Raw genomic sequence first — 12,245 nt, 5'->3', positions numbered from 1 at the left:
TGTGGCACTTTGGCCCCTGAAGCAGGAGCATACTCTTTAGAATCACCCTTGGCTGAACTCCATGGTTTCCTTCTGACCCCTGCACATATGAATGAGATGAAAATACTTTACTGATGCAATAACTTGACATCCTTTCTTGAACATTTATGAGTTATTTGTTCTCCCAATAAAACTGTGTCTGTATATCACTTTCCTTAACCCCTCTCCATAACATATGTTTGTCGATTAGAGTTTCCATGAATTAACTCATTTCTCACTTACATTTTTGCACTGTTCCTTCCTGACAGGGAGTTAAATTGTGCATTTCCTTCAAATTCAACTGTTTAAAGTGTGCAAATGTTAAAGTGAGATGGAGGGAGACGAGGAACGAACACGAGGAGGAGAAAATGAGATGTCAGATAAGAACTTTTCAACTTGGACTGTCTTAATTGTTCCATTTAATTGTGCAGCTCAAGCAGAACATATAAATGTAAAGGCTAATTGTTTGTTTGATATCAACCCCTCCTTAGAACCACACAGTTTCAAGATTGTTGAGGAGGATTACCTGTTGTCATAGCAACAGTGGGCTATTTCACCAGATGTTGCGATGCCGATTGGTCTCCTTTACGACCCTCCAAGGTATCTGCATGCTTCATAGTAACAGCTTTATCTCTACTGCAGAGGAGAAGCTCTCGACACAAATGCAATCAGCAACGCTAACGACAAAAATCAATACAACTCAGGTCTTTGTGTTTTTGTATAGCAGTTCTCCCTGTATTGTGTTTCATTTGCAAACACAAGATAGTAAAGGTCATTCTGTTGGTCAATCAGTGCAGTGCATCATCCACAGCTATAAGAAAACTCAAAAGGCCATGAGCCAAAGTGCCTCAGTAACTCCACTTTAAGTTAATAAAGCAGAAATGTCATAAAATGACCCAAAGCTACAAAACTCCACTTTGCTTGAGTCAGCTAAAAGTAAACAGTCAAAGTAAATCCATTACAATGGAGTAAAAATAGAGCCTTCTGTAGGAGATACTTCAATGTATCTGAAAGCCAGATATGACACTCTTCTTGATGATGTCGCTCCTTTAAACAGGACCATTATCTGTTTGATAATGCTGGTGCGTCACAGCGCTGACACCAAAGGACACCTTGTTTCTATCTCAGTGCCGCCAGCAGCTTCTGATGAAACAGCAGTGTTTAACTCTCTGGAATGAGAAGCAGTAAAATCCAGCAGCCAAAAGAAAACGATTTCCTCTCTGCTTTATATAACACCACTGAATCCCAAAGATACACAAGGACATAATAAGTAGCGTACTTTGAGTATGGGTGTCATTTTATGCACAAGTGTTTGCCAAGTTAAAACAAATCCTTCACAAGTGTGTCACACAACTTTTTGTCTCCGGTCAACGTCTTCGTTTCTTGTCGTAATAAGGGATCAGCTGGCCTTTGCTTTGGCATCATTCACTTAGCCAATCATTCAGGCTACTGCTGTCTGTGGCTTTTAGCTGAATTCAATTTTTGGAATAAAGCCCCTCAAGCTGTTTGGCTCTTTTAGTTTAACAGTTTGTTGAGGTGTAAATTTATGGAGATAGCACAGGCAGCGAGTGCTGTCCTTATCTAACTGTCTTTGCAGAAATGTCCATCAAAGTTCAGAGTGTGAAAAAGCTGGCAAAGACATGAAAAAGCAAAAAGGAACATGCATGTTAACTAACACAGAGACGGGACATTTGGCCTCCTGTGACATTCAAATTAGCAAAAGGGAAAACTGCTTTCTCCTCTACATGACATGGATTTAGTGGGTGATCTGTGATATTTAATCCCAAATGGCCTTAGAGATGAAAGCTCTTCTTAAAGCCAGTTAATAGTCATCTGCTGTTGACACAGCCAGTGCTTCAAATCTGCATTCACAAGTAGCCGGGTCTCATTGGAGCAGGCACACGATTTCTGTTCGCTTACACATTCTTCACTGAGACAATATGCTATATGTATTCTAATTATTATCTACTGCACAATAAAAACTGTACAAGTTTATTACATTTACTGCAGCAAATGTGTGTTGATCTAAGATGTTCAACATCTGTGATGTACATAAACAAACACAAGAAATCAAAGCGTATGTCTAAACATCTAAATCTTCCAAAATGACTGAAATTGTCAGGATTTGTGTCGTGGATGAGAGAAGGAGGACCCAAACGCTGGACTCACAGGTAGATAGGTGAAGGTTGGTGTTTATTGTCGATGGAGTGAACAAACAGAACAGAGGTAGGAAATGGCTGGCTGGCTGGACGACTGACTGAATGACTGAAGGACTGACTGAAAGACTGAATGGCTGGCAGATTGAACGCAGGCGAAAACGACAACATAACATCACATGTACTTCAATGACACGACAACGATCGGATTGAACTGAGGACTTAAATACACGCTGGGTGATGAATGATTAGAAACCGGTGAGTACGCAGCTGAACGTAGTCTGACTAATGATACATAGAAATAACTGGAACACAATACGCAGGCGGTATGCTGGCACAGAAAACATAGATGTGAAAATAAACTGAACATGACAAAACGGAAAACACTGGGTCAACGACCCAGGAACCCTGACAGAAATAAGCTGCTTCCTCTACTCACTCCATCTCCATCAGGCAGGATAACACCTTTATCTCCCACTATATAATAACATGTAGGTTTTCTGTAGGTTAGATGCAAATATTAATTGGTAATGATGAAGACTGTGGTTTAATAAGAAAAACTAGATCAGGGATCACATTGTGGCCACTAGTCATTGTAAACAAGCTTTTCTGTATCAAGCATTTAAGCAAAAATCTGGTAGTTTGTCACTGCCATTTAACGACACACTAGCTTTAATCGCATAATACTTCAACACTATACCCAGGTTGTTTTAACTTGTAAAGTGACCACTTCCTATTTAAAAAAGGTATGTTACCATTTTACCCTGGAGCTCTTTCTGCCTCCTCCGTGGCACTCAAAAGGCCACCAGTCTAGTATGACAACAGCTAAGACAAGACGAGCAGGGTCAATTCCAGAAGCACCCTGTAAAGTCAACATGACATTGCCACTGGCTGTAATAAGGTCAGTTCTTAGCCTGTCTGCTTGGAAATACGACCTGCAGCCGGGAGCCATAATGCCACATATAATTCCTAATCAGTGCCACAAAGTCAAATCACAACTATCCAAAGAACACAGGCACTCTTTTGCGCTTTATTGTGAATTTTACTGTTTTGGAAGTGGGTGTAATGTGAAAAGGCGTACTTGGGCTGCAAAGGAAGTGTTGTCTTCAACAAGTTTCAACAATAAATGACTTTAATTCCAACCCACTCTTCTTGTGTAAACTCAATCGACAGCAGCAAGAAGGAACATATCATCAAAACGTGCTACATTTCTTTAGGAAAACACTTTTTTCATCATGTTTAATTAGATGGAAAAAAAATAGAAAGAGAATCCAGGTGCTTGTTAGTGTGTCTGCATGTGTATGTGATGCTGATGGATATATACAAGGCTCCACCTCCCCACCTGCTCTCTCCGTGTACTTCTGTCTCCACTAGCAGCAGTGCATTAGTGCAAGTGCCCAGACATGCACATACACTGCAGTTAATGCTACCACAGCAAAACATAGGAAAAATATAAATCAGCTGTTTAAAAAAAACACACACTTTATGCAACAAAGAAACAAGTAATTGTGATGTTTCATAGTCCCACTGGCGGCCCACTGTTGTGTTGATCCACCACTTTGACCCTAAATGAATATCTCGTTAATGAAAATGGATTGCTACAGAATATAAGAAACATGTCCCCAAAGATAGGAAACTTTGGTGTATTTTTAAAATTGTTCAGTGTATTTCTGCAAGGCCAAATACCATTCCTATGCATGCCTTTGTAAATATGTTAACTTGCACGGGCTGGTGCTGTAGGGCTTTATTATTTATGGAGTTTTAAGCTATAGGATTAAAAAGAAGACCCATCTTCGTTCTCTAACTTTGTTTTTCTTGCTCTTAAATTGCTCCTGCAGGTTAGAGGAAGACACATTGGTGTTCCAACAATAAATAATCTGTTTAAGTTTAAAGGTATAAGACAAATTAATGTTGCAACTACTTGTGTAGCAATGGCCAACAATGTTGGATGATTTATAGAAACAGCATACTAAGAAAAGAATTGCTTTTTCCAAAGTGCTCAGATTCCTCATGGAACACCTAAACTCAATCCCTCCTCCGCTGCTTTGCGGCTTTGATGTCTAACTGCATGATACAACAAACTAGTAGGGCTGTGATCTCGGGATTGTCTATTTGATTGGTTTGCTAGTTTAAAAGTAATGGTATTCCCAACACCCAAATTTGAGTGTTAACACATCAGAAATGGCATATTTAGAAATGTCTGGACTAATAATAGTTCTAACATTAGTGTCTATCTGTTGCAGCAGGCCTACATGACCAATCAGCTGGTAAAGCGTAGGCTTCACCATCAAAACTGATGGTGAACGTGATTTTTTTTTTTAAAAACGTACCTTCTTTTAGCGTTTTGAGCAATTAGCTCGAAGCAGATTTTTATTTTTAGTGTTGCTGTGATCTAGTTTTTGCATTTCCCAGTCACAATAACTGCTTATTCACCTCTTGCTTTCAGTGAAGCAAGTTCAAATGTCATAGCTATTCTTTGAAACACCAACCAGCTACAGCTCAAACTACATCTGCAGGGCAATCAGCATGCAGCCATTCACCATCAACCTGCAGTCAGACCAACAAAAACCATCCACCATGAGTCATTTCAAAAAGTCAACAATCCAAACTAATCTCCTGTGATGGGCACTTATGCAATATAGGTTGTGAATACACTCACTGGCACTCTGGCAGAAACTGCAGAGAACGTATTCAGTAGATAAATGGAGAGATGGAAAAAAGGAGGAAGAAGAGGGAGTGAGAGACATAGACAGATACAGAGAGCAAAGGAAGGAGAGCAGATGTGGCCTTTGGGCTGAAACTGCTGAATCACCACGTCTCCTCTCATTACTTTATCGCATCGTGAACCTGGAGCACTTTCTCTGGAGCAAACACAGAGTGCCTGTTGTGATAAAAGGCAGAGAACGACAGCAAAGAGGGAAGACACAGAGGAAAAACCCACAAAAGAAGAGCAGACAAACAGGAAAGAGCGCAAACATCCAGAGGAAGTGATAAAAGGGAGATCCCCAAATATCCTCCCTCCCCCTTTGTTTATCCTCCCCTCGGTGCTGATATCACCTTGAGAGGCCCTGGAGGACACTGTCTCTTTCGTCATCCATCTCACAGGCTTAGGTCTGTTACATAAAGACTAGAAGAGTCTACTCGAACACAGAGCCAGATCCAGATTTGCCTGAAAATACACTCACTCTTTCACATTGCAGATTTAGTGCTGGACTCCCATTGTGGCTTCTTTTTGAGGCACTGTCAGAGAAACCGATCATTATAGCACAGTCAATATATGAGAACGTGGAGGAAGATGCACAGACAGTCATGATACCCATGGCTGCTTATACACGAGTCAGTCAGCAGTTAAAAGGGCATGCAAATTCTATTTGGAGCTGTAAACCATTTGTATATGCATGTCTGGGATCGATTAGTTTGCAGGGCGAGCCAAATGAATATTTAATCCTAATCTTCAAGCGTTTAAGATGCGAGGTTTGATGCAAAGAATTATAATTTATGGAAATGAATAATCAAAGTACAGAGAACTAAAAGGGGAGAGTAAGAAAAAGCCAAGGCTTTGTTTTTATTGCCATCATCATGACAGGTACAAGTGGCGAGTGCTTATTGCATGCCAATTCCATTCAGGGTTTATGAATGTGTTGATAAAACATTTCCTGTAACTCGTGAATATGGCTGTAAAGTGGGCTTTGTTTCTATCTAAGAAGACAAGTAATCTGGCATTCAGTGAGACTTATATAATAAATTCTCCTCAGAGGGAATTTATGTTTGTTGTATTTGCCAAAAATCTAAATTTCTGCCTTAACATTGCATAACACAGTGCAACACAGCATCTCTCTCAGGCCCTTTTTTAAATTGCTGCTTTTACCTTGGCCCAGCAGAAGTGAATAAGCTCTAAATTGATGTTTTTTCAGTGATTTTTTAAATGCATTTTAAATATTCATTTATTAGTTGGTTTTAACCTTCTTCCAGAACCAGGTCATATCTCATATTAAAAGGCAACCTGCTGCCATTTTGAGGTTACAGAACGGACGCATTCAGTGGAGATGCAGTCTAGTTATCCAATGATTAAAATGGATGCTGTTTGCTAATTACTTAAATCCTGTTGTATTCTGGCCTGTAATAGGGACAAAAATAGCTATTGTATTTTAGCTGTCTCTTCCCTATGAAATCCAACTTTGTTTGTTTTGGCTTGAAAGTTTTAGAGCTATTTCTATTTAAATACGGGTTTGTTTTGGGCATGAGAGGCCTAGGACCTGAGGGTTTAAGAACTCTTTAAAGGGTCATAAAATACCTCAAGCCTGAACATGGTTAAGAATATCCACTCGCATACTTACTGATGCTCCAAGTCTGGTTTTGTAAGCATATATACACATATATATATATATATATATATATATATATATATATATATATATATATATATATATACAATAAAAAATAAACAGCTGCTTTGCCATGGAAATCCATGCTGTGAAGCTTCTGGCATGCAGTATTTACGCTGATGTTAACTCCAGAGGGTTTTTGGAAACTCTACAGTTATCGAGTCAGCAGCATGTTGGTGATTATGCAGTCTCGGCACTCAACAACCCTGCTCTGTAATTTTATGTGATCTGACACATAAAGTGTCAGCCATTTGAGGACCCTAAATTGGATAAGAGAGATGTAGAAAAGAAGAAAGAAAGGAGGGATGGATGGTATGTTTAGCATCCCTAGAGATGCCTGCTGGCTATGTATTTCTCCATACTTCTACGTACATACTCAAATGTATCTACTGTATGTATTGATGTATTCTATTTATCCACATGTGTAAACATACTTTACTCTAAAGATAAAGAGTAAAGTGGTAAAAAAAAAAAAAGTTAGTACTGTAGAATAAGGAGGGGATGTTTTTCTCATTATCATTTAATATTTTAATATGCCATCATTAGTTCATTAGAAGTATATAACCAGCTTTGCATTAAGCATAAATTGAAGTTTTTGATCTTACATTATTTTTTGCATTACAGTGATGGTGATAACTTTAGTTTGATCTTTTTTACAGGTACCAGAATAATAACATGATTTTCCATTGCAGAGGTAACCATGATCATTCCATACACATTGCAGTTTGTTGCTCATTCTAGAGTTGTGCTCAAGGTAATTAAAGGTTAAAAGCTACAGCCAGCGCGAGTCTGGCTGATCTATGGAGGGCAAAGGCTTTGAGCTTGGAAGGCCGCATGCGCTTACACAGCACTTATAAGATGTCATTCTTGGTGATTTTGTGCTTAGTCATGTTTTAATATGTTTTAAGTAGAAGTAGCTGATCCAGCAATATTCATTTAATATTATATACTTGATTTAGAGCAATACACACTGATGGTCTTAATAAATGAAAGAGTCCTTGTAGCTGCCATGTTGTGTCTCAGCAGGGTACAGACGGTTCCAGGAGAAGGGGGGCAGTTAGCGTCTGCCCTCGGGAAGGAGACAATGTTATTCTTTGTGTTAAATAAAATTGTCAACATTGATTGTATTACACCTGTCACTACGCATGAGGGGGCGTTCTAATACCCTGATTTCATAAAACTATGGAGATGTGTTTTTTGAGATGAGATCTGAGACTGTCTGCATACAGTGTCCATCTCCCACGTGTGTGATCATTAAATCATCGTTTGACTCAACCCGACCGGACCAGTGTTGTTATTGTGGGTTTTTCCTCTGGTGTCCATCTCCAATATTTTTGAACCATAACAGTACGAAGTTGTAAAAACTTAAAGAAAATTAAATGTATGGAAGGTTTTATTTAAAATAAGAAGAAAATCTAATAATAAAGGAGATCATAAATTCAGATTCTTGATTCAAAAATGCCCTGATTATTGGCACATACAGAAAGAAAAAACTGTTTCCTCTCATGCATGAGTGATGACTGGCCTTCAGGTTCATTTTAGAGGCAGTAGTTTCAGTTTTTACTCTCTGTTTCTCAGTTTATATCACTAAGAGCCTCAAGCCCGCTCTTTCTTGATGGATAATCAATAATGTCTAGCAGAATGCCTCTTTAGTCCTCATGCCTAAAGGAAAGCTCAGTCTACCCATCGCTCCCAATGAATAAACATTAATATTTAATCTGTGTTCTTCTGAAAGAAAGATTGTGTACAAACAAAATGAAAAGGCCATTGAAATTATGCCAGTGAAATTGCCAATTCATTCCATTATATTGTGTTTGCTGTGAATCATATTTACTTTCTTGGCATCGCCAAAGATGCCTGTGACCTGCGACTAATTTTGTATTACACGATATAAAATCTTTCTTGTGTGAGCCGAGGCAACGACAGTGTCCAATTGCATACTGTAAACCTGCATTTAGAGTTGAGTAACCATAAACCACAAAAGAGTTTTTGCAAATCCAGAGTACATTATTCATAGCTGGAACCAAAATAGCTATAAATGATTATCAAACTGGAGCTTAAATTCCAGCAACAGCACTCGCTCACGCATTCAAACATATGCTAAAACCAGATTTCTTATTACCACGCACAGTCTGATATGATCGATAACAATTCGAGACCACTATAAAAAGAGACATTCTGTTTGGTCTTTGTAAATTTGTAAAAAGGATGGATTATACGAACTAGAGCCACATATTCAAATGTCTTTTATGAATTAAGGCAGTGTCTCACATTCAGATTGCCACATCATGGATGGCAGCCGTCCAATCATAAGCCACCAAAACAGTCCCAGTATGAACTACAGCATTACCATAACATAGAGTCACATTCAGTCGGCACAGAATAGTGGAACCTCAATTTTCATGCCTGATTCCACACATTTGTACCCTGAAGAGATAATCCTGCACTGACTGTGTTGAGAACTATTTATTGTCTTTAATTCACACTTACCAAATCATAAGATAGATAGCAGTCAAAATGCTTTACAGTTCCACTTTAAACAGAATTGGATTCATGCCACTCCTCTCACCTAACAACAAAAAACTCAGGCCATAAATAAGTCTAAATTTCTCAAAATAAGTACTTTTTGGCCTTTATTTTGGCAGGACAGTTGAAATGAAGGTCGCGAGAGAACAGGGGGAAGCACACAGTAAAAGGCCCGAGGCTGCTTTTGGGACCTTAACTGGCCATTGTCTAAACGCCACAGTCTACCTGAATATCGTTGCTGACCATGTCCATCCCTTTATGACCACAGTGTACCCATCTTCTGATGTCTGCTTTCAGCAGGACAACGTGCCATTTCACAGAGCTGAAATCATTTCAAACTGGTTTCCTGAACGTGAGAATGAGTTTACAGTACTCAAATGGCCTTTACGCCAACGGATGTCAGTCAAAAAAAGCACCTTTGAGATGTGGTAAAACACAAGATTGGCTCATGGATGGGGAGCCAACAAACATGCAGCACTTACATGATGCCATCATGCCGATATGGATCAACATCTCTGACAAATGTTTCCAGGACCTTGTTGATCTTATGCCATGAACAATTAAGGCAATGCTGAAGGCAAAAGGCAAAGTGCACCTAACAAAGTGCCCGATGAGTCCAGCGAATGAGGGAGTCCACTTTCATCCAGTGTAAATGTACTGAAAATGTGTCTTCCAAATGACCCACTGACTCACTTGACCCACTAAAAATCACAGTCCACTTATTTCCTTGTTTTGGAGCTTTCAACCATATCAATCTAGCATCATATTCACTTTTATCTGTGCTACTAAGCAGTAATTGCTAAATGGCAACACTGCAGGACATCCAATAAATAGAAAAGGTCACAAGTGTCTCAGGAGGCTGCCATTTTTCAATGAAAGGTTGACAAGATTAAACTACACTTAGATAACGACAGTGCTGAACAGCTGTAAAATCCAACATCAACATCCACTTAAGAAAACATTTATAGCTTAAAGGTGCGCAGAGACAGAAAGCAGCAAGTAGACTAGCAACAATACGTAGCCTACGGCTTCCATTTCACTTGCAGAAGACTGTGTTTTATTCAGGGCTACACGCTGTTTTATGACAGTGTAAGATGTATGACTTCATTGCATAAGGATTATCTCCTGTTAACCAACCTGTACTGTCAAGGGATGGCAAGTCATACTCAGACCTCTGTAACACACACACACTAAGACAGCCTCACAGGAACTGAGACAGGTAACACTGCTGGCTGGTGAGACGTTTGAATCCAAACCCAAGAGAAAATCTGATGTGTCTGTTTGGATTAACAGGCCTGTTTCTATTTTGGGAGCAGCTTCAGCAAGGAAGCAAAGTTCATTTTAAAGCTAGATACAAACTACAGGGAAAAAAGGTAGAAGGATTCATTTGAGTGTGTGTAGCAACTTTACTGGAATTTGTAAAGCATTTATTTATATTGATCAGTGCCAGTCAGTATAAAGCCAATACACCCACACTTAACTTGGCTATTTTGTTTTATTTCTTTCTTTCTTTTTTACAGTAAATCATGTTCTTTCTGGCTGATGATGAAGCAAATATTTTTATTTCACCAAACTGAAGAGCCTTCCAAAAGCTCAGACACAGTGTGCCTGTCTCTAACAGGTCACTAAAATTTCAAGTTTCGTTTCAGCAAAAGCACTCAGCTCTACTGCTGATAGCTTCAGCTTCCCCATCAAGCATTTGGAAAACCCTCTGCCAATCAGCCCAGTGAACACTTACCACTCATGCTGTGGCTCATCAATGACCAACAGAATCTTGAACTTCTTGGAGAGGGATGGAGAGGGAGCCGACTGCTCCACAAAGCCAGCAGCAGATGCGGCTGTCTGTTTGACCACATTGGTGATGGAGCTGAAGGAGCTGAAGAAGCCAGAGGAACCACTGGTGGAGGACTGGGCCTGTTGAGGCTGCTGAGCCTGCTGGCTAGGGCGCCGCTCCTGAGCTGCAGGAGAGCTGGCCGGCACCTGGGTCGGTCCTGGAGCTTTGGTTGGGGACGGGGCAGGAGCCGGCGCTGCACCCTGCTGGGAAGGGGAGGAGGCAGTGGGGGGAGGAGGAGCAGGTGGGTCAGGCCTCTGGAGGTCTGTCATGTAGCCATTGGGAAGGTTGGACATGAAGCTGCTGTCAGAGAGACGGCGTCTGAGGAAGTTCATGACTGCGGTCGAAAGGTGGGTCCCTCAGTCGGTCAGTTAGTTTCTCCTCTGATTTTAGGTCTGAACGGGGTGAAAGCAGAGGCAGGCTTGATCAGCGGTCGGATGAGTGACAGAAAGCAAGTCAGTCCAAATGATCGAGGGATGCGTGTCCGAGAGCTGCCTCTGCGGAAGGAAAGGATGGATGAAGCGATGGATACAGCTCTGGTCCAGTCTTCAAGAGACAGCTCTCCAAAGTGCAGCTAAGCCAGCGAAACAGCACGCGTGTATGTGGTGTTCTTCCTGCTGAGCCTCACGCCTCCTCACAAATGTGCGTGTGTGACGTGTGAAAGTGTGTGTCTGAGAGAGAGAGAGAGAGAAGGAGATAGAGGTGTGGTGTCGCCCCCTTTGGTGAGGTGCTGGTGCTCTCCCCCCTCCACTCTGCCTTCCTGCCTGCTGTGCTGCTGCGAGCTGAATGTACTCAAGAGATGCTGCTTTCTCCGCTTATCTCACCCTTTCACTCGCTCATGCTCTACGTGCCCTTTTCCTCTCCCTCACTCACTCTCTCACTCGCTGTGCTCGCTGGCTGCCCCCCCTCCCCCGCCCTCCTCCTCTCTCCTGTCATCATCCTCCTACATCACAGATTACGTTCATGTGTCGTGCTGCAGCCTTGTAACGCTGTGTGCCGTGTGCAATCAGCGGAAGGGGTTTCCTGCAAGCGTGCATAAGGTGGAGTTCACAGATGGAAACGCCATCCATCCTTCTCCGCAAGCCCCACCTTCTTCCCCCACCATCCATCCATCTTTCAGCCGCTTGTGCAGCATGTCTTCCCTGAATCTTTTCCCCCCACCATCTAACGTCAGCTCGCTGACGCATTGCTACAGCAGATAAATTCTAATAGAAAAAACATAACCTCCTCAAGGATGGTATCCTTGCCAGTGCACTACCACTAAAAGCATGCGGCATAACAAATGGCAGGGATGATTTGAAATACAGTGGAGAAGTAGCTCATTGTCTT

The 12,245-nt window shown here is 41.1% G+C and overlaps 1 protein-coding gene across 1 annotated transcript in view; it reads right to left on the bottom strand.

Moving 5' to 3' along the window:
- The window catches only part of syn2b (synapsin IIb), a 91,762-nt gene extending 79,977 nt beyond the window's left edge, over positions 1 to 11,785 (bottom strand). The window contains exon 1 of the mRNA XM_085274290.1: positions 10,824 to 11,785. Within this exon, the coding sequence (XP_085130416.1) occupies positions 10,824 to 11,251 (428 nt within the window). The 5' untranslated portion in view covers positions 11,252 to 11,785. The remainder of the gene's footprint in view (positions 1 to 10,823) is intronic.
- Positions 11,786 to 12,245: the final 460 nt, after the last annotated feature.

This window comes from Mchenga conophoros, linkage group LG5 (assembly GCF_057382185.1).
Source record: "Mchenga conophoros isolate Kocher_MC1m ecotype Shallow Benthic linkage group LG5, M_conophoros_male_GT1.1, whole genome shotgun sequence".
Taxonomy (NCBI): domain Eukaryota; kingdom Metazoa; phylum Chordata; class Actinopteri; order Cichliformes; family Cichlidae; genus Mchenga; species Mchenga conophoros.
Note: the sequence above shows the minus strand (reverse complement) of the source record. Positions and strands in the feature narration are given on the sequence as shown.